The 24,028-nt window shown below is 42.1% G+C and overlaps 1 protein-coding gene across 6 annotated transcripts in view; it reads left to right on the top strand.

Moving 5' to 3' along the window:
• stau2 (staufen double-stranded RNA binding protein 2) overlaps positions 1-24,028 on the top strand; it is a 258,022-nt gene that overhangs the window by 166,625 nt on the left and 67,369 nt on the right. For all 6 annotated transcript variants that reach the window (XM_060899949.1, XM_060899948.1, XM_060899950.1 and 3 more), the window contains one exon: positions 17,964-18,077. In XM_060899949.1, coding sequence (XP_060755932.1) covers positions 17,964-18,077 — 114 coding nt within the window. The remainder of the gene's footprint in view (positions 1-17,963; positions 18,078-24,028) is intronic.

Here is a 24,028-nt window from a genome sequence, read left to right as displayed (position 1 = left end):
ACTGATTTGACTTCATTGATTGTGGGTTGACTCTCATTAAAACAGGATGGATGTTATAACTTATGCAACATACATGTACATGCATGCATTTTCACTGATAAAACGTAAAAGGCGAATTAAATAATCAGATGAACTTAGATAATCACATTCTGAAGCAAATTAAATAATCTTATACCGGTAACTTAAACACACAATACAAGTTACATGGATTAATCTAAATGCAGGTAAACAACGTGTTTTTGTTGTTTTTTTAATCCAAATGAGAGTCGGAGCTTACCCGTCTGTGTTCTCGCTTCTTGAAGGCCGATCTTGTGACCGATTGCTTTGAAACAATCTGACTTTCAGTTGTTCGTTCAGTTCTCCGTTCATTCACTTCTTCCACGTAAGGGCGAGATGGCAGCGATATCCAGCAGAGAAATCAGACGGCTGCTCCACTCATTCTCTCCATACGGAGTACTCCGCCATTACTGCTCGGCTCAGGCAATTATGAAAACCTGGGATGGAACTGGACGTCACTGGTTTTAGCAACAACAGCGGGGAGGTCACTGCCTGAGCGATATGTCCCATCCCGTTCCATCCCGGGTTTTACCAACAACCCTCGGCTCACACTCCAGGAGGACTGGTGCAACTGAACTCATCTCATCTCATTATCTCTAGCCGCTTTATCCTGTTCTACAGGGTCGCAGGCAAGCTGGAGCCTATCCCAGCTGACTACGGGCGAAAGGCGGGGTACACCCTGGACAAGTCGCCAGGTCATCACAGGGCTGACACATAGATACAGACAACCATTCACACTCACATTCACACCTACGGTCAATTTAGAGTCACCAGTTAACCTAACCTGCATGTCTTTGGACTGTGGGGGAAACCGGAGCACCCGGAGGAAACCCACGCGGACACGGGGAGAACATGCAAACTCCGCACAGAAAGGCCCTCGCCGGCCCCGGGGCTCGAACCCGGACCTTCTTGCTGTGAGACGACAGCGCTAACCACTGCACCACCTTGCCGTCTCGCAACTGAACTCACTTTAAATAAAATAAATACTTTCCTTTTCTTGTCGTTTCCTTTAATTGTTGGTACTGCACCCTCTTTCAATACGGGCTTATATCCAACGCTCCTCAACAGATCGGAGGTCTCGTACGAGTCTTCAGTAAAATGTGCAGAGCAGAGGAGAGACCACTTCGTAGGCGCCCAATGTGCCCATGAACTTCTCGCAAAACGCGTCCAAATCTTTGCAGTTTGAACATTCTTGGGCCATGAATGCAACGTAAATCCACCTTCTGTTGTGTTGCTGGCGGGTGCAGCAACACATCTACATGGCATGGCGATAAATTAGCTCAAAATGGAGGATCGGAGTTGCAGTCAGCTCTGTGTTTTAGTATAGCGGAAATGGCGATGAGACCGATAAACTTCCTGCTGTGACGTTACGGACATCAAGGTCATTCACTCAGACCGCTACCTACTGTATATAAATCACTTTAATCGTAAAAATGAGTATATTAGATTTATTGTTAATGCTTAAAACTATTCCTGTGCCATTCTTGAGGTCTCAAGGCATTTATAAACGAACGTGAGGCCATGGTTCTGCGTATATGCTTTAAGGTTAGCGTAAGGGGTGAGGGAATGCATGATGTCAGTGAGTCCCTACAAAGATAGTACAAGAGTGTGTGTGTGTAAATGAAGTGTATCTCTGTGGGAACGCAGTGTGCAGAGCATCAGGTGGACATCATAAAGGGCCTTTTGTAGTGTGTGTGTGTGTGTAGAGCAGAGCAGCAGGTGAAGCTCTTGACCCTGACTTTGCTTTATTGCTAAAGCAGTTATACAGTGTAGGTCATGATGGAATAAATATCAAACACACTACACCCGTTACGTACGTGTACGTCCAAGCTAGTACACACTAGCGTTTGCGTAAGTCAGTTTGTATCTCATTAAGCAAGGTGGAAAATTGACAATTGTTTGACTATTGAATGGCATTACTATGTATAGCAACAAAAAATCATCCTGTGACGAAACAGTGTTGACGCTCCACGTTTGTAAACGCAGGGTGGGTTGGACGTCCAACAGGGTGGCATCAGACATGAATGCTTCGGGTTTAATGAATGCATTGGAGCATCTTTTGTCGAGACTGACATCATGTAATACCTGTTCAAACTACGCAGTACAATGTGAGACAACAATGTGTTGTTGTTATGGTAACATCAACACCAAACACTCTTCCTTGCTTGCATATAAAAAGAAATTCAACAAATCTTTGACTTTCCCATATGCATATCGAAATGATTCATCCAGAGTCTGGGACTGGATCTGGATTGACAGATCTTTACAGTTTCTAAGAGTATAATAAAACCTATGGTATTATATTTCCAGTGTGTTTGCCATGTTGTCTCTCAATACGGTCAATAAATGGATAGCCAGACAGAATAAACACAAAGATAGCACGGTATGGCGCCACATCACTGTCAGTCCGAAAGTGTGATTCAACACAAAATGAAAAATATAAACCTGCACCTGGCGAGCGCAGATGTCAAACTCTTAAGCACGGAAAGAGGAAAGTGGCATGCAAAAGTTTGGGCACCCTTACTGAAAATGTTTGTGACTGTGAGCAGAAGATGAACTGATCACCAAAAGGCATAAAGGTTTTCTTTTCAGCGTTTTCTGAAAGATGTGTGTATTATTTTTGTTTTGTACAATTGGAGAGTGAAAAAAGAAAAGGAACCCCATGCGAAAGTTTGGGCACCCCAATACATTTGAGTTCTCAGGTAACTTTTACCAAGGTTCCAGACCTTAATTAGCTTATTGAGCTGTGGCTTGTTCAAATTCTTCGTTAGGAAAGGTCAGATGATGCAGATTTCAAAGCTGTATAAATTCTCTGACTCCTCAAACTTGTCCCTAAAATCAACAGCCATGGGCTCCTCTACGCAACTCCCTCGCATTCTGAATAATAAAATAATTGATGCTCACAAAGCAGGAGAAGGCTACAAGAACGTAGCAAAGTGTTTTCAGGTAGCTGTTTCCTCAGATCGTAATGTTATTAAGAAATGGCAGTTAACAGAAACAGTGGAGATCAAGGTGAGGTCTGGAAGATGAAGAAAACTTTCTGAAAGAACTGCTCGTTGGATTGCTAGAAAGGCAAATAAAAACCCCTGTTTGACTGCAAAAGACCTTCAGAAAGATTTAGCAGACCCTGGAGTGGTGGTGCACTGTTCTACTATGCAGCGACACCTGAACAAATATGACCTTCATGGAAGAGTCATCAGAAGAAAACCGTTCCTGCATCCTAGCCACAAAATTCAGCGTCTGAAGTTTGCAAATGAACATCTAAATAAGCCTGATGCATTTTGGAAACAAGTCTTGTGGACTGATGAAATCAAAATAGAACTTTTTGGCCATAATGTGCAAAGGTATGTTTGGAGAAAAAAAATGCCAAATTCCAGGAAAAGAACACCTCTCCAACTCTGAAGCATGGGTGTGGATCGATCATGCTTTGGGGTTGTGTTGCAGCCAGTGGCACAGGGCACATTTCATTGGTCGAGGGAAGCATGGATTCGAATAAATACCAGCAAACTCTGGAAGCAAACATCACACCATCTGTAAAAAAGTTGAAGTTAAAAAGAGGATGGGTCCTACAATTAGACGATGATCCAAAACACACCTCAAAATCTACAATGGAAAACCTCAAGAGGCCCAAGCTGAAGGTTTTGCCCTGGCCCTCACAGTCCCCTGACCTAAACATCATTGAAAATCTGTGGATAGATCTCAGAAGAGCAGTGCATGCAGGACAGCCCAAGAAACTTGTAGAACTGGAAGCCTTTTGCAAGGACGAATGTGTGAAAATCCCCCAGGTAAGAACTGAAAGATTATTAGCGGCTACAAAAAGTGTTTACAAGCTGTGATACTTGCCAAAGGGGGTGTTACTAGGTACTAACCATGCAGGGTGCCCAAACTTTTGCTTCGGGCCCTTTTCCTTTTTTGTCATTTTGAAAATGTAAAAGATGAAAATAAAAAATAGGTTTTTGCTTAAAATATAAAGGGAATGAGTCCTCTTTAACTTTATGCCTTTTGGAGATCATTTCATCTTCAACTTGCTTAACTGTTCACAGTAACAGGAATTTTGACCAGGGGTGCACAAACTTTTGCATACCATTATATGGCCATTTCTGTCAGCGAATGCTGTTGTCTAATTGACTACATACGACAAAAAAAGCTTCTCCAGAAGACAAAGATGGCGGACAAAGAAGAATATTGACCGGTAGGTTGAAAGCAAACTGCGGTTTATCGAGCTTATAATTTAATATTTAAGCTCAACACCTATTTATTTATTTATAATAATAAGTTCAATTTATATCGCACCTTTCTCAAAACCCAAGGTCGCGTTACAATTATAGGGAGGGAATAAATAAAATTAAATTAATTAATTTAAATAAAATTGTAAAAAGTCCACCAAATAGAGGTCAGGATGTCATTCCAATGGTGTAGTAGCCACAGTCCCACCAAAAGGCGCATGAAAACAAGTCCCACACCGCCAGCACAGCCACCGCGACGCCACCGACAACATCACTCAGAACACCACGCCATGGTATGTCCCAAACTGTCTCCGTAGCCGCCATGACGCCACTGAGCAACATTGCTCGGAACATCACGCCAAGCGCTAAAGCACAGAGTGCTGGACAACCCCGATGTTAAAATGAGCAACGAGCTCACTGCAGTCCATAGCTACAAGCTCAGGCATCACCCACGGCAATCCAAGGCCTGGAGGGAATCGACGCCCAAAACTGGGTCCGGAGCTACACCACAACCGGCGGACAAAAACACTCAAACACAGACATCAAACTACACTAAATAAATAAATAAATGAATAAAATAAAGAGAGAGAAAATAAAAAGCTATTTTTTTTATTTATATTGAGAAACACCCTTTGCTCACCAGCCTGTCCACTCCCCGGCTTCAACACGGCTTCACTTTGCTCATATAAAATGCTGTAGACTACAGCCAGTCACAAAACCATGAGCCAGTAGCATTTGCTGACAAGCTGCCACGAGTCCGCCCCCAAACTGTCAAAACTCGAGCAAAAAATTTCACTCGAGCACAGAGAGCAGCCGAAGTTAATCCACTTGGCATGCAAGGAGAAAAATCAAATCAAGAAGGAAAAAAACAGAGGAAGAAAAGACAGTATGAGCAAAATATCATCATCAACACACATGTTCTTCATTCTGTGCTGGTTTCACACTTGCACATTCACGAGTGCGATATTTCCGTATGCAAAATGTTAAAACTTGCAGGTTTTTATTTATATATATATATATATATATATATATATATATATATATATATATATATATATATGTGTGTGTGTATATATATATATATATATATATATATATATATATATATATAATATAAGTGTGTGTGTATATATATATATATATATATATATATATATATATATATATATATATATACATACACACACTTTTTTTTAATATATATATATATATATATATATATATATATATATATATATATATATATATATATATATATGTGTGTGTGTGTGACCCCTCACCGAATCCAGGGACACACGTCGGCCGAAACGAATCCGAGATAATCGCAAAAGAAGCATTTTTTTCGAAACTTGTGATTTTTGTTTTTTTCCATCATGTGCAAGTTGAGATCTTGAAGAATGCAATCAGTATTTCAGATAATAGATTGTTTTGTTGGAAAAGCATACATTTTTTGTTGTAAATTGTCTCGTTTTTGTCAGGACTGTAGCCTGCTGGGGGGTGTGGGTAAATTACCATATGGGCCATTCACATGATGATTTAAGTCTTTTGTTTTTTTCACGAATCAACTGTATGATACGAGCTGAGCGCATGGCTACTTAGTTGCATAGAGGCGTGTGATTTCACTATGGAATGAGTTACTAAACAGAGCGCAGAGGAGCTGAAACACCGCGAAGCAAACAGACGCACGGTATTTACATCGGAGATCACCATTTCTAGCAAAAAAAACCATGCACCCTCGTTTTCCAGATTGAATGGAATACTTGAATGATCGGATGATACACGGACCGTTCTAGGATTACATTCCATCGGAGGCATTGGTGTGTGCAAGGCGTCGTTTCTCTTTCTGATGGGGTGAGTTTATTAATCTAAGGCTGTGTGGTTATTTTTGCATGTAACGGAGAGTGTTGTGGTTTGGTTAAGCCTAGGTCACAACCGGACGTACGATTTTTTTGGCCGTGTGATTTTTGGCGTTTCCCAAATCGCTGCGTTTTTTTTTTTTTTGTTCACGGAGAAAGACGCGCGTTGGCCGTAAGTTTGTCTTGCAACCTGAAAAAAACGTAAGCACCCGTAGAGTTTGTTTGACATGACAAAGAACCTCTGCGGCTGGTCTGCGGCTCGAAAATCAGCACATCACATGCGTTCTCTCGTGCTTTTCACACGCGCGCTCTTGTGCGTTTCATGCGCGCTCTCCGTGCGTTTCTTGCGTTTTTTGCATGTAGGCCGGCTGTAGGAGCACATACGGCCGGTTGTGACCGAGGCTTTACATGAAACTAGTGTTGTGTTAGTTGTGTCATCATCATGCTATCTTTCTTTCTTACGGTGTGAGTAATTTTTCAACCACAAAACGTTAAAGTATACTTTAGGACTTATTTTTGTACTTCATAATTGTGTTGGGCATACTTTGCATGGAAGGAAAATTGACGTGGTGATCTTTGTTTACATGAAAGTAGTATCGTCCTAGCTCGTAGGGGGTAGGGCTTTCCTTAATGTCGTGCAAATGAGCACCATTATGTGCCCGCCCTGCACCCAGAGTAGCTGAGATGGAAAACTTTGAGGGCGATTTTCTCCCTTTTCTGTTTTAAGAAGTATACACTTTCAAAAGGCCACACATTCTTCAAATATTGTCAGATCTCCACATGGAAGGCATCATTGGAAAGCTTAGAAACTGTACTTTCTGAATCTGTCAATCACTCAAAATGCCCCCGGGCTGACATGTGTCCCTGGATTCTGTTTTCTGACACGCATATATTTTTTTTCACTTTGTGTTTTAAGCACCCTTTGGTTTTGACATTGATGTGACACCATAGCACGGATATAATAAACACAAAGATGCAGAAATCCTCACTGTTTTATGCACCCAGTCATGGTTCACTTCTACGTATGGAAGGGATGATTTACATCTTGCTTCAGTTAGAAGTGAAATGCTGATTTGTGCTGAAGTGCTCTAATCACTAGTTTAAAAAAATGCCACACGAGGATGTGCACATGTATGTATGTATGTATGTATGTATGTATGTATGTATGTATTAATTCTTTCCTTTTATTTGGTGGATTCGGTTTAATGGGACAGCTTATTTGTGTGCACCTGCTTCCTCTGTAACCGTATCGCGGTGCGCTAATGGCCGAGCACTGACTGATGATTGGCCGCTCAGCGTAGCGAAGCTGCACCTCAATGTGCTCATTGTGCGAGTTTAATCTCGGCATTAGCAGCGCAGCGTTGGAGCTCAGTGATCAGAAACACCACCTGTTCGCACACACTCATTACTGGCTCTCTCACAGTCACTTCTAATCAGAGCTGCCTGCAACGGTACAATACACACAGACCATTACATCATCACTTTCTCTGATGTCATCGGCTGCACCACTCGTGCAAACAATGTCCATTTTAAGTCTTTCAGCCTTTATACTTTCAACTTCTAGGGCCATGTTCAGTTCTGTTCAATTCAAGTTCATTTGCATAGTGCTTTAAATAATAGACATTGTCACAAAGAAATCTAAAAATAGATTTCGATCTCTAATGAGCAAGTCGGAGGTAAGAGTGGCAGGAAAAACTCCCTGAGATGACACGAGGAAGAAACGTTGAGAGGAACCAGACTTGAAAGGAATCACTGTTGATTGATATCATCATCTTCTTTTGGCTGCTCCCGATTAGGGGTCGCCACAGCGGATCTTTCGTCTCCATTGCTCCCTGTCTTCCGCATCCTTCTCTACCACACCTGCCACTTTCATGTCCTCTCTCACCACATCCATGTATCTCCTCTTTGGCCTTCCTCGTTTTCATTTGCCTGGCAGCTCCATCCTCAACATTCTCCTTCCAACATGCTCTGCATCTCTTCTCAGGATGTGCCCGTACCATCTCAGTCTCATCTCTCTTAGCTTCATTCCCAAGCTCTCCACATGTGCTGTCCCTCTGATGTGCTCGTTCCTTATCCTGTCCAACCTCCCATCGCAAACCTTAACATCCTCAACTCCGCCACCTCCAACTCTGCCTCCTGTCTCTTCATTAAGGGTACGGTCTCCAATCCATACATCACAGCTGCTCTCACTACTGTCTTATACATCTTACCTTTCACTTTGATAGTGTGTTCAATAATCATATATTGTGAATGGGCAGAGGACGATCTAAGGTAGTTCTTGGGTACAAGCTACAATATCGAGGGGAGATAATACATTTTATCATTGATGGCAAATTATTTTGTGGACTTTTTACTGTATTGAATTGAATTTATTTTTATTTCGAACATGTATAAAAAATGTATGTAAGTATTTGTACATACAAAAGAAAGAAAACAAGAAAGTGACAAAAAAATTGATAATAAATAAAATACATAAAGAGCTAAGACATTACAATACACCGCACATTGTTCGAAAAAGGAGTGGGAAGAAGTACAATACTTTTTTAATTTCCCACCCCTTTTTAACTACCCCGAAATCCAAATTTCATGAATACACCTATAAAAATATATACCACATATACACTTCATGAATATCTATATAAATATATAATTACAAAAATATATACTACATACCATATATATATATATATATATATATATATATATATATATATATATATATATATACACACATACTTCATAAATATCTATATAAATATATAATTACAAAAAATATATACTATATACCATATATACACTTCATAAATATCTATATAAATATATAATTACAAAAATAAATATCTACTACATACCTATTCCTGTAAATATGAATATATAAACTATCCCCATAAATAAATATATACCATATATACCATATACTAAGTTAGTTCTAATATAACAATCAACCCTATTCTATTTATCCCTCATCATCCTCTGTTAACATACTTCCTCTTCTATATACTTGTTTAAAAATATTTTTTGTACCTTTTTTAAACAGATTTATATTTTTTACTGTATTGAATATAGCAGCCTAATTTTAATAATTTATTAAATATGATAGTAAATATATACCGTACATACATCATCCAGAATATTAAACTGATATTTGAGGTAAATCACATTTGATGTCTCGTTACAGTGGCACGTTAGCCTGGCAAGCCAGACTAATGTGAATATTTAGTCTGGCCTCGATCCGTAGACATTTCCGAAACGGGTGGGAGGAACAACCCGCTGTCTTTCAAACTGTCTCTGTGCCAACGCTCTGACCAATCAGCGCAACAGTGACTGTGACGTAGTCAGAGCGACAGAAAGCAGTGGGGGAGACCTTGAAATAAATAATTTTTCAAAATGCGTATTAATTAATAAACAGGTTCTAGATATTAAGAAGTTTGGAGATAATGAGCACAAGTTTGGAGTCTGTATCACATACACTCATTTTTTTTTCCAAGTGTTTTTCAAGGGTTTGCTTAAACTGTTTTTGAGAGTTTTTATTTAGTGGTGTTTGGTGAAATAATTTCCCTTAAATTTAAAATAACGGGAAAATAAGAAACAATCAAAAAGTAATGTTTCAAAGCTGTTTATTAATTCTTCGTACTGCACAAACTAGCCCCATCCTTTTGGCTACGAGCGGAGCCAGCTGGTAGATCAGACTTTTGCCATAGCCGGTCGGCAAAACAGCGAAAACGTCCTTCTTGAAAAGGAATGAGCGGAGAGCCTCTTCCTGCTCATGTTTCAACGAAAACTCCAAGTCTAATTCTTCTAAAACTGATTCCAAAGCGGAGTCAAACACGCGCTGTTCACTAGCCGTAGCCATCTTTCCTGCTGTGCTTTCTCCAGCGTCGCGCAGCTTTGTCGTCACTCCTGCAAAAGCCCGCCCAAAGAATCCAAACAAAAACTTTGCGTTGTGATTGGCGGGCACGATTTGATGCCCAGGGTGTTTGTTTATATGGTGCGAGGCTAGACCCACTCGCTAGGCAAAAATATTTTTGGCCGCTAGGCGGGTGGGTCTAGTTTACTAGGCTAGTGGCACGCGTCAAGGGATAGATTAGGTCGCAAGTGAACAGTCAATTCTTAAAGTTGATGTGTTGGAAGCAGGAAAAATGGGCAAGCATAAGGATCTGAGCGACTTTGACCAGGGCCACATTCTGTAATGGCTAGATGACTGGGTCTGAGCATCTCCAAAGCAGCATGTCTTCTGTGGTGTTCCTGGTATGCAGTGGTTAGTACCTGCCAAAAGGGGTCCAAAGAAGGACAACTGGTGTACCAAGGATAGGGTCATGGGTGCACATGGGGAGCGAAGGCTTGCCCATCTGATCCGATCCCACAGAAGATCCACTGTAGGACAAACTGCTGAAAAAGTGAATGCCAACTAACAAAAACGTGACAGAAGACACCGTGCATTGCAGCTTGCTGTGTATGGGGCTGCATAGCCACATACTGGTTGGAGTGCCCATGGTGACCCCTGTCCACTGCAGAAAGCACCTACAATGGGCATGTAAGCAATAGAACTGGACCATGGGCCAGTGGAAGGAGATGACCAGGTCTGATTCATCACATTTTCTTTGACATCATGTGGATGGCTGGGTGTGTGTGCATCGCTGACCTGGGCAAGAGATGGCACCAGGATGCACGATGGGAAGAAGGCAAGCCAGCGGAGGCAGTGTGATGCTCTGGGCAATGTTCTGCTGGGAAACCTTGGGTCCTTGCACTCGTGGGTGTTAATTTGACATGTACCACCTACCTAAACATTGGTGCAGACCAAGTACGCACTTCTACGGCAACAGTATTCTCTAATGGCAGGGGCCTGTTTCAGTAGGATAATGCACACTGCAAAAATTGTTGAACGGTTTGAGGAACCTGACAAAAGAGTTCAAGGTCTGACATCCAGATTCCCCAGATCTCAATCCGAAGCAAGTCTGATCCACAGAGACCCCACTTCGCAACTTAGGGCCTGGGCTATGTCCACAAAAATATATTTTATTTTTAAAATGGCGTTTTAAAACGGAAACCATCTCCATCCAAGACGAGGGTTTTAGCTCCTTTCCAGAAATAATCTCTGTCCATGCTAACACGCCTGAAAATGCATTTCACATGACCAGTCATGTACACTGACTAAAATATTTAATGTGGATGGAGCCTTAAAGGATCCGCTGCTAACGTCTTGGAGCCAGATACCACAGCACACCCTCGGGGGTCTTGTGGAGTCTGTTTAGGTGACGCAAAGGGGACCGACACGATATTAGGCGGGTGGTTTGAATATTATCGCTAATTGGTGTAGTTTAAAGAACAATATTTGACATATCAGTCCTTCGCTGCATACACTGCAAAAAATGAAACTGAATTTGAGGAGAAAATGACTTAATACTAGTGAAATTATCTTGCTGCATGGACAGATCATTTTACTTGACAAGACCTCTTAGGGGCGGCACGGTGGTGTAGTGGTTAGCGCTGTCGCCTCACAGCAAGAAGGTCCAGGTTCGAGCCCCGTGGCCGGCGAGGGCCTTTCTGTGCGGAGTTTGCATGTTCTCCCCGTGTCCGCGTGGGTTTCCTCCGGGTGCTCCGGTTTCCCCCACAGTCCAAAGACATGCAGGTTAGGTTAACTGGTGACTCTAAATTGAGCGTAGGTGTGAATGGTTGTCTGTGTCTATGTGTCAGCCCTGTGATGACCTGGCGACTTGTCCAGGGTGTACCCCGCCTTTCGCCCGTAGTCAGCTGGGATAGGCTCCAGCTTGCCTGCGACCCTGTAGAACAGGATAAAGCGGCTAGAGATAATGAGATGAGATGAGAAGACCTCTTCGAATAAGTTGGTTACAATCTAGAACTAGTTTTAATCATCTCAGAGTTGGTGTCTTGTATTCTTGTAATCGGAAATGCTAGATCGTTTCAACTATATTCAAGATAAGACACCAATTTTTTGCAGTGCAACTAAATTTCATGGCGCCGAGTAGCAGAGAGTTGTGTAAGCTATATTTAATGTGGAAGCTGCCTTAAGTTGTAGATTTAGCCTTAAGATTCTTTGTGAACTCAGGTCATGTAGTGGTTCCCAACAAACTACTTGATTAAGAAAAGTGGCGACGTCAGCAAGATGTTGATAACCTGGAGACATAACGTTTGCTGCCTTTGAAGCTCATCTCAGACTGTTTTCTTACAGCTATTATGATGGATATTGAAGTGCTGTCTTATACGATATTACGACACAGCCAGGCATCAAGGTGCGAATGATTTAAGGAGACCCGAGAAAAGAATGCGCAACCTCGTCTTCTCGTCGTCTTCTGCTTTATCCGGGACCGGGTTGCGGAGGCAGCAGTCTAAGCAGGGAAGCCCAAACTTCCCTTTCCCCAGACACCTCGGCCAGCTCCTCGGGAAGAACACCGAGGCATTCCCAGGCCAGCCGAGAGACATAGTCCCTCCAGCGTGTCCTGGGTCTTCCCCGGGGCCTCCTCCCGGGGGGACATGCCTGGAACACCTCCCCAGGGAGGCGTCCAGGAGGCATCCGAAAAAGATGCCCGAGCCACCTCAGCTGATTCCTCTCGATGTGGAGGAGCAGCGGGTCTACTCCGAGCTCCTCCTGAGTGACTGTGCTTCTCACCCTATCTCTAAGGGAGCGCCCAGCCACCCTGCGAAGGAAACTCATTTCGGCCGCTTGTATCCGCGATCTTGGATGTTGAATGCACAACCTGCAAAATGTCAACTAATAGTCAGAGACTTTGTACATATGAGAAATTTCTGTGACTTCTCGCCAGAACATTTTCACTGCGTGTGCAATCTTTTTACCACAGAAACACAGCAGAACAAACCGTTTTACCAAATAGGGGAAATATTAAGTTATCTGATGAGTCGATGAGCAAACGATGACTAGGTCTACATTTTTGACTGTCAAAGTTTGATCGAATACAGTGTTCTCCACGGGCGCTTTTGAAGTGGCGCACCGCCACATTATAATTCGGGCCCGCCGCCCTTCCCTTGGCCCAAAAAAAAAAGGAACTTCATCAGTATACACCAAATAAATCGTAAAGTATTTGCTTTATCGTAATTTTTCTAACTATTTAACACGCAGAAGACCATTAAACGAATGCATACGGGGCGACCTGAAGTGGCCACACGATTGCAATAGAAAAACATCCGACCGGCTGCATGCAGTTTGTGACACAGAGCTCTGCAGATTGAGGTTTATCCCTGCGTTACACTACACCGCACCACATTACACTATACTGACACATAGTAACGCTGGAAGCTGCAGCTAGCCAGCAGCTACATAACTTTGCGGGTGTTTGTAGTGTTATTGTGCAACGGTTACGCTTATCTATCGTCTTTTCTGACCATACGCAGTTACGGTAATCATATAGCAGCACACACACACACACACACACACACACACACACACACACACACACACACACACACACACATTAGTTAAGTTCAGGTCTTTTATTTTACGTATCTGTGATTGTGTAGACGAGAGCTGCATTTTCCCGTTGCTTCCCTATGGTTGTTTACTGCAGGACTTCCGGGTTCCTGGGTCAAAGGACCCGAACTACGGAGGCCGGGGTGGCTTTGTAGTGCCAGTCTTGGGCACGAACACCAGCTCGTGCATTGATTGGAGTGGTTTCACCCAATTAACATTGTGTACTGTAAAAAATGTATGCATTTATTGTAATTGGGTATTTTGTTTATGCATGGAAGTTCGTTTATTTTTCACACACAGAAAAAAATAATTAATTCAGGGATGCGCAACAGTCTCAACTGAGTCTCACATTGACAATAAAGACAATATGTACAGTAAGTGTGTTAATTTTTTGTAAAATGATTTTAACAATGATTTGGCATTTCCTATCCATTTATTGGCCAGTTTCAGGGCCCGTTTACATGAGGACGCTGTCGGGTAAAAACGACTAAATATTTTATCGGAAGTGCCTTTCGTCTACACGGGGACGGCGTTTTCGAGGCTGAAAAACGGAAAAAATTGAAAACGCCTTCCAGAGTGGATAAGTTAAAAACAGCCCCCGTTGCATATCCGTCTAAACTACCCAATACGCAAAACTCTGCTCGGATCTGCTCACGTCGCGTACGCGTTTACGTCATAGTAAGAGCATGTGTGGCAGCGGGGGCGTGGTCAAGCGCCGGTCTGTGACAGGAGGGTGGAGTCAGGGAAGGTAAGTGGCAGAATCACTACACCTGATGTCAATTAACCTGTGTTTGTGTGTCTTCCCAGTGACCGCGCCCTATTTAAAGAGGGAGAGCAGAGAAGCTCATCCCCAAGCTAGACGCCGGTTGCGTGTGTGTCTGTTGGTTTAAAAATATTGTTAGACTGAAAAGTGTGGCAATAAAGCCTATTTGTAAACCTGATCTCTGTCCTGCCGTCCTCTGTGCTCCACCCACTCATATAGAACGGCTACAGCATGTCTGATTACATCGATCCAACGGACCTTCAAGCTGCTCTGGCAACCTCACGAGTAGCCATAGCCAGAGTAGTCAGAGTTTTCGCAGCGCAGATGTGCAGATCAGACAAGACGGAAGACGTTGTGCATGCATGCAGACATAGCGGAGGTCTTTCACAGCACCACTAAGCCGCCTGGCATGCACATCCAATTGAATTCCACACATCTATGTGTCACCGTATAGAGATCTTGCAGTCACGTGACCGGAAAGTACACAACCGCCATCTTGTCGGTCAAAAACACCGCTGAATACTGCTGCACTCGTGTGCAGAATGGATCAATTTCAACCGACGGACTACACGGCTCATTTTTCTAATGAACAGATAACTAGATATATGTCTAAAATAAACGATCTACAGATTTGTGACCCTTATGGCTTTCCGGACGGAGTTTTCACGACCGGATTTTGAACTGCCAGCGGAATACCCGGACGTGTATGATTACCTCATTAACTTTCCCTCGCTGTTCAGTGGTGAAGCACTGCGTGCTTATAAATCTCTGCACAGTTATCTTTACAGAAATTCAGGATTTGTCAGCGACTCAGATGTGGCATCTTGTAAACAAGAATCCTCATTGGATGGGTAAGTCACTTAAGTATTGAGTATAGCACTGACCAGCCGATTATAGAATAAGATAATTCCAAATCGTCCGTGTTGTTTACATGGATCTGGCGTTGGAGAGGTAGAGGCTTGGCAGTGGAGATTTGAGTGGCTGTTTTCTGAGCTTAGTCAACAGGCCGGCTCTGCAGCCTCGCTTTTGCTTCCACTCCCGGCACCGCCTCCTTCGCTTTGCTTCCGATAACAATCCACGGAGACCCCGCTGGTCTCGCTATCTCGTCCGGAATGTTTTTTTTTTTCTCGTCCGGAATGTTGTGCATGCGATGGAAATCGCTACAAACCGTCATTTTCTGCTGGAAACCAATGTCCAGTAAGTCCATACGGTTGTAGTGGATATTGAAGTCCGGTACAGATGAACAACACGCAAAAATAAACACAAAAAACATAAAAAACGTGCACAGGTAGGGAGAGCTTGTAGCCGCAGCCGTTGTAGTAGAATTGTATATAGTAGGGTTTTCCAGAAGAAAAGGTAGAAGTAAAAGCAGAAGTAGAACCAGAAGTAGAAGTAGAAGGCGGAATATGGCGTTTGACCGACAAGATGGCGTCTGTCACAATCTGGATCGGCTGTGACGTCACATGCAAGTGCTCCATAGACGCAGATTTCCTCCTTGAAAACGGTCGTGTAGACGCGGAAAAAAGTGAGAACGAAAACGGACTTTTGCGTTTTTGTTTCAGACCGTCCCCGTGTAAAGTGGGCCTCACTGTCAAAAAAGCCCAAAGTCCGTCAGACCCCCTACCAGGGCTCTGCCCCGGACCCCCCGCCACCACCTTTTATTTTTGAAAAGTGGAGAACGCTGAAATACATGTATTTTAGACCTATTCTGCATGTCAAACAGGCGATTTAACGGCCCAGTCCTGGACGGCTTCCTCGGTTCTCCCTCCATGACAGTATGGCTGGACCGAACACTGCTGAGATGATAGGATTTTGTCATCTCCATATAAACGGCAATATCATCGTCTCTGTCAAAGTGGGTTGAACAGACAACAACAAAACACGGCTCCACTGCTACTTTGTATTAAAAAGTTGGACTCACTAACCCGCTCTGCCTTTGATGGAAAAAGTAGGAACGTTCCAGACATTCAGAAGACATCCAGACTGTTCTGACAAAGCACGAATCAGGCTTGACAATAAGCATCTGTCATGTTTACCCCCCCCATTGCTTCCAAACTCTCCCTTTTTCCGTCTCGCTTCCTGCCATCTTCTCTATGTTAAGGCACCTTCTCTCACTCTGTCTGTCTGTCTTTTGGTCAGTGTAAACAATACTCTAACAGTTAGTAATTGAATGATAGTGTGTACACGAACAGGCGCTGTGTGAATGGGACAGTGTGTGTATTTGATGTGAGTGTGTGAGAGTCGGATCAGTTCCCTGTGTAGTGAAGGTGCAGCCTGTTGCTCAATGTGTGTTTATAATATTTGGACCCTGAGTGACAGTTTGTTCTTTCCGCCGGATTTTTTTTTCCGTGTTCTTCCTCTTCTTTCGTGTGTGAAACCCACATCAAAACCGGCGCACTCGGCTCAGTGCTGTCTCTGTTCTCCACATCAAACGCTCTTCCTGTCTCACCTTTACTGAACCAAGCAGCGGGTATTCATCAGCAAACACAGCACCGGACGCATCTTTGAGTTTCTGACAAGAGCCATCTGCTATAGCTATGGTGTGAAGGAAATGAAGTGCTGGTTGCGTCTCAGATCGTGGACTTTTCTGGACTGTTTAGTCCATTCACTCTGAAAGTACTCGCAAATGTAGTTGAGGAAAAACAGCCAGATAATCGACTGTATTTGCTAAATTAATGAAGAAAGCAAAGAGAACCTTGTTTTTACCAACCAGTCCCATCATGCTCTGTTAAGCAGAAGGGGAGGGGCTTGTAGCAGATCGCAGACAAAACCAAAATGTTTACCGAAGACATGTTTGTAAACTTCGTCTCAAAACTATTGCAGTTAATAAGCCATACGTATAAATAAATGCACAGCAAGTATTTCTATATTTTTAACACCAGCCCCTCGTGCTAATTGCTGTCTGAATTGCTGCTGAATTGTTGCGACAGGTTACTAGCGCTAATATTAGCTAGCTCTGTGGCTCCATCTTGTGCTATAAGCTACATTGTGTTTTCTGACGTTCCTACTTTGAGTATAGTTTACGTGTAAGATCTCTAACAACATCTTGCATGGCTATGGCCTCTTTAGCATTCAGTCCTTCAATCTTTTTTTTTTTAAGCTCCTAAAAAAATATGTGCTGATCCCTGTTACTTAGTGTGTTTACACACTTTTTGTATATCTATCTATCCATCTTTCTCTCTCTCGCTTGCTCTCTCTCTTTCTGTCTGAGGTGTATGTAGGTCAGGCATGAAATGATCAAAAAGTGCCTGTGGTGAGACTGGATACTTTATGTACACACACACACACTCTTTCTGGTGTTGTTGAGTACAGTTGGACATATTCTCGTGTCCTTAAAAGACCCTAAGAGTCGAAACTGGGCTGGATTTCCCCTACACACCCTGGTAATACTAACACGCACTATCGGAGCAGGCAAGGAAGTGTGCTTAAGTACATTTTGGATGAAACAAAAAAAGTCACTGGATCTGCACTCTTGGCAAGTTTAGCTGCAGGGCGTGTATTTTGATAGACATGCCCGCTTCTTATAATAATAATAATGGTGAAACACTTTGCTTAAATTCAAATGCCACACTTATTATAATCACGCACTTGATTCTGGCTGACATTGTGTGTTTCAGGTGCAGTATACGGACAGACAGACGGACACAGAGTTTGTGACATATCTCACTCTCTCGCCCGTTCAGATGACGTTCCACGGCATTGGGAGCTCCATACAGGCCAGCCATGACCAGGTACTCAATTATATACTACTGCTATATCAGAGTCACTTCATCCCTACGTGTATGTCACTATATCCATAATCCCAGTGTATCTATTACTGTAGGAGATTCAGTAATCCCAGTGTATCTATTACTGTAGGAGATTCAGTAATCCCAGTGTGTCTATTACTGTAGGAGATTCAGTAATCCCAGTGTGTCTATTACTGTAGGAGATTCAGTAATCCCAGTGTGTCTATTACTGTAGGAGATTCAGTAATCCCAGTGTGTCTATTACTGTAGGAGATTCAGTAATCCCAGTGTGTCTATTACTGTAGGAGATTCAGTAATCCCAGTGTGTCTATTACTGTAGGAGATTCAGTAATCCCAGTGTGTCTATTACTGTAGGAGATTCAGTAATCCCAGTGTGTCTATTACTGTAGGAGATTCAGTAATCCCAGTGTGTCTATTACTGTAGGAGATTCAGTAATCCCAGTGTGTCTATTACTGTAGGAGATTCAGTAATCCCAGTGTGTCTATTACTGTAGGAGATTCAGTAATCCCAGTGTGTCTATTACTGTAGGAGATTCAGTAATCCCAGTGTGTCTATTACTGTAGGAGATTCAGTAATCCCAGTGTGTCTATTACTGTAGGAGATTCAGTAATCCCAGTGTATCTATCACTGTGTGAGATTCAGCAATCCCAATGTATCCATCGCTGTGTGAGATTCAGTAATCCGTGTGTGTGTGTGTGTGTGTGTGTGTGTGTGTGTGTATGTATGTATGTTTGTATGTTTGAGATTCAGTAGTCCCAGTGTATCCATCACTGTTTGAGATTCAGTAACCCCAGTATATCTATCACTGTGAGATTCAGTAATCCCAGTGTATCCATCACTGTATGAGATTCAGTAATCCCAGTGTATTTATCACTGTATGAGATTCAGTTATCCCAGTTTATCTATCACTGTGTGAGATTCAGTAATCCCAATGTATCCATCACTGTTTGAGACTCAGGCATCCCAGAATATCCATCACTGAATGAGATTCAGTAATCCCAGTGTATCCATCACTGCATGATATTCAGTAATCCCAGTGTGTATATCACTTTGAGATTCAGTAATCCCAGTGTATCCATCACTGCATGATATTCAGTAATCCCAGTGTGTATATCACTTTGAGATTCAGTAATCCCAATGTATCCATCACTGTATGAGACTCAGTAATCTCAATGTATCCATCACTGTATGAGATTCAGTAATCCCTGTATATGAGCCATTCCACCGAATCAGTGCCATTTCCGTCCCTAGAAAATTATATGTATAAATGCACATAAAAATGTACTTTAAAATACATTTCCTTCTTACACAGAATGTCCTGCACATTGATCTGATTTCAAATTCAAGATATATAATTGTAATGATTAATAAAAACGACCTAAAACACTGAAAAATAGCATGTGTTACCTGTCCCCGCACTCTAACTTTATACTTAACTATGAAATATGATTAAAATCCTTCAGAAACAGTATTTCTTTTGCACCGTTGTGTGACTCCATATCCTATCCATGGTTTAAATATATTTTTTTTCATAAGAAATCCACAATATCTTAGTTAAAATACACATTTTAGTCGTGTCCCTGGGTTTTCACTCAGTCCTGTTACCCAAATATATTACCCCATCTGACAAATTTGGAACATTCCTTAAATCACATGCTCAACAGGAAGTTACATCAGTTGTGTCTTCTGAAGGCCATGGGAAGACCAAAAGTTAGTTCTCTCATTTACTTTTCTGTATATTTGATGATTTTTTAACTTTGACTGATAAGGTCAATGTCAACATACTGTCCTGTTACTTAAATTATTTCTTAGATTATATTTGTTAATTTTAAAAATACAGATTTTTGGTAAATCACTAGAATGTGCCAAGTGTGGTCATGCTATTAGTGATGACGCCATGTGGCTTAATTCCACGTATTAGCTAATCCTAGGCTAAAAACTCAGTCCTGTTACTTTCAGTCCTTTTACTCATATAAAGAGTATGCAGCCATCTTTGGCTTCCAAACCTTGTAAAAAAATAAATAACGTAGCCTGAGGTTGACCAATACACATTTTGAATAGTTAAGTGTGTGTATTATTATAATCAGTGTTGAAAAGATATAACAAATTAAGTTTAATTTGGGAGTGGTCCAACAAGCAAATGGCACCCATTCGGTGAAATGTGCCATCCATATATATATATATATATATATATATATATATATATATATATATATATATAAAACTGTTTGATATTCAGTAATCCCAGTGTATCTCTCACTGTATGAGATTCAGTAACCCCAGTATATCTGTCACTGTATGAGATTCAGTAATCCCAGTGTATCCATCACTGCATGATATTCAGTAATACCAGTGTGTATATCACTTTGATATTCAGTAATCTCAATGTATCAATCACTGTATGAGATTCAGTAATCCCATTGTATCTATTACTATAGGAGATTCAGTAATCCCAGTGTGTATATTACTGTATGAGATTCAATAATCCCAGTGTATATATCACAGTATGAGATTCAATAATCCCAGTGTATATATCACAGTATGAGATTCAGTAATCCCAGTGTATCCATAACTGCATGATATTCAGTAATCCCAGTGTGTATATCACTTTGAGATTCAGTAATCCCAATGTATCCATCACTGTATGAGAGTCAGTAATCCCAGTGTATCAATCACTGCATGATATTCAGTGATCCCAGTGTATCAATCACCGCATGATATTCAGTAATCCCAGTGTGTATATCACTTTGAGATTACGTAATCCCAATATATCCATCACTGTATGAGAGTCAGTAATCCCAATGTATCCATCACTGTATGAGAGTCAGTAATCCCAGTGTACCAATCACTGCATGATATTCAGTAATCCCAGTGTGTATATCACTTTGAGATTCAGTAGTCCCAGTGTATATATGACTGTCTGAGATTCAGTAATCCCAGTGTATCTATCACTGTATGAGATTCAGTAATCCCAATGTAGCCATCACTGTATGAGATTCAGTAATCCCAATGTAGCCATCACTGTATGAGATTCAGTAATCCCAATGTAGCCATCACTGTATGAGATTCAGTAATCCCAGTGTATATATCACTGTATGAGATTCAGTAATCCAAATCTACCGCTATATGATATTCAGTTATCCCAGCGTATTTGTCACATCAGATTCCTTAATCCCAGTGTATCCATCATGATATACATTTGTTATCCCAGTGTATCTATGACTATATGAAATTCAGTAATCCCTGTGCATCTGTTACTGTAACAGATTCAGTTATCCCAATGTTTCTCTCATGATAAGAGATTGTTATCCCAGTGTTCCATCATTACATTACATTACAGGCATTGAGCAGACGCTCTTATCCAGAGTGACATACAGCATACCCAGAGCAGCCTGGGGAGCAGTTGTGGGTTAGGTGCCTTGCTCAAGGGCACTTCTCTAACCATGAGGCCATGGCTTACCCCTGATATCAAATTCAGTTATCCCAGTGTATCTGTCACTCTCTCTGTTTGTCTCTGTGTCTGTCGCTAGCCAATCAGAACATTGTCATTTAAGTAGTTTATATGTAATGCCTTATAAAGCAGCTCAGACTGCGCTGAGTAGGCATTAAATGAAAACAGTGAAAGTGTGTCACAGGCAGTTGAACTGAAACATAAAATGTTAGTGTGTTTTATTGTGGTATTTGTTTAGGTGGTTGCTGTGGTTATGTTGGGATTCTATTCCACTATAAGCATGGTCTCTGTTAGCCTCGGCATTTGATAACACTTTGTTGCAGCTGGAGATTGGGAAGACGTTCTTTGGTCTTAGAACCGGACAATAGCAGATCGTGTTACTATGACGATCTTGTGTAATTGACATTTTTAAACTCCTGATCAAAGGTACTTGCAGGGATTGTTTGCATTTATGCTGAGCGCTTAGCTGCTCATACACCGACACCACCACATCTCTCTCGCTGGCAAGGACAACTACAGAAGCCACACCCCCTTCTCTGAGACTGACAAAGACGTCATACCTCCTTTCCTGACGCTGACGCAGAGGCCACGCCTCCTTCATTGGGACTGACAGGCACAAAGGTCACACCTCCTTTTGTTTGACCGCGCTTTTAATTCTCATAACAATTACAGCAGAAATGTCACGTGTGTGTGTGCGCTAACTCATTCATGCAGAAAATGCGCTGCTTACGTTACCTAATCTAAACATGGGATGCCCTTTTGTTCTGCCCTTCAAAGCTCCCTCTCTGATAAAGTACACATTCTGCAGTGGGGGTTCACAGCCACTGAAGTCAAATTAATGCAATTTAGGACACAGCCTTGTTTTTGCCAGGGGCAGTAGTGCATGAATGCTTGTTAGAGCGGGGTTCTTTCCCCAGACTCCAGCATAATGGACAGGTATTGTGACAATAATTATGGCAGATTTCAGATAGTCTCTGTACTGTTGCGGTGAGGAGTTCACATACCGTACACTCATCATGGACGTGATGTCATGGCAATATTGAGCTTTCAGTGATTTCTTTGAACTGTTCTCGTTCTGTAGCAGAATAAGAATTTGTTGCACAAGTTTTAATTTATTTTGGGCTTTCTGAAATCAACACAGCATGTACATGTTTCCACTTCGATTCTTAATTCACTGGTGCTGAAAGTTCCAAAATGTCTTAACTTGCCAAGGCCAAGGTCTCTTTACTTCCTGTTAGTGATCATGATTGATGACAGCTGGAAGCTCCTCTGTGCCAACATAAAAAGTACAAGTTACTGGGAGGTGCAGCCACTTTGCCAAGGTCTGGAAGAAGACCCAAACTTCTCCCTTCAGCCAAGAGGAAATTGGTTTGGATGGTCAGGAACCACCAAGGCACAGGCCTACCATGAACTGGAAGTTGCTGGAACACCAGTGTCTACAGTCAAGCAAGCTTTCCATCGTCATGGACTGAGAGGCTGCTGTTCAAGAAAGAAGGCCCTGCTCCAAATCCAGCACCTTCAAGCTCAACAAAGGTTTTCAGCTGACAACATGGACAAAGAAAAATCCTTCTGGAGGAAAGTTTTATGGTCAGATGAGACAAAGATTGAGCTCTTTGGCCACGATGACCAGAGGCATATTTGGAAGGTGAGGCATTCAACCCCAAGAACACTGTGGATGGAACAAGGAACGAAGACTACGTCAGAATTCTTCAGCATCACCTCAGACCATCAGCTAGATGGTTGAAACTTGGATATATTTGGATGTTCCAGCAGGACAGTGACCCCAAACACATCAAGCCTTGTTGTGGAATGGATGGTTTGGACTGGCCTTCCCAAAGTCCTGACCTCAAACCTGTCGAATATACAGTATGTGGACTGTGCTTAAAAGTCAGGTACCTGCCAGTAAACCAGCAAATTTAATTGAATTCTACCAGGTTTGCCAAGAACGGTGGACAAATATCCAACCACAATTCTGCCGGAAGCTTGTTAATGGTTACCAAAAGTGTCTGGTCAAGGTGAAACTTTCTTAGAGACATTTAACCAAATATTAGGTGTGCTATATGCATATTCGTGACCCTGCATGAGAAATCACTGAAAGCCCAATGCTTGTGACATTCATGTCCATGATGAGCGTATGTAAACTTCTGATCAAACTGTATTTGAGTCACGTGATCACATAAGTACACTCCATTTGGATATATAGTGCCCTCAGTAGGGTACAGAAGGTGTTACTTTGCATTGTTGATTTGTGTGAAATTTCAAGTGGTTCCTTGTTGCACCAGATGGTTTGTAAAAGCTCTTATTTTATATTCTCACTTCTCTCTATGCCCTGTGATGACCTGGCGACTTGTCCAGGGTGTACCCCGCCTTTTGCCCGTAGTCAGCTGGGATAGGCTCCAGCTTGCCTGCGACCCTGTAGAACACGATAAAGCGGCTACAGATAATGAGATGAGATGAGATGAGACTTCTCTCTATATAGAT

This window comes from Neoarius graeffei, chromosome 19 (assembly GCF_027579695.1).
Source record: "Neoarius graeffei isolate fNeoGra1 chromosome 19, fNeoGra1.pri, whole genome shotgun sequence".
Lineage (NCBI taxonomy): Eukaryota > Metazoa > Chordata > Actinopteri > Siluriformes > Ariidae > Neoarius > Neoarius graeffei.
Note: the sequence above shows the minus strand (reverse complement) of the source record. Positions and strands in the feature narration are given on the sequence as shown.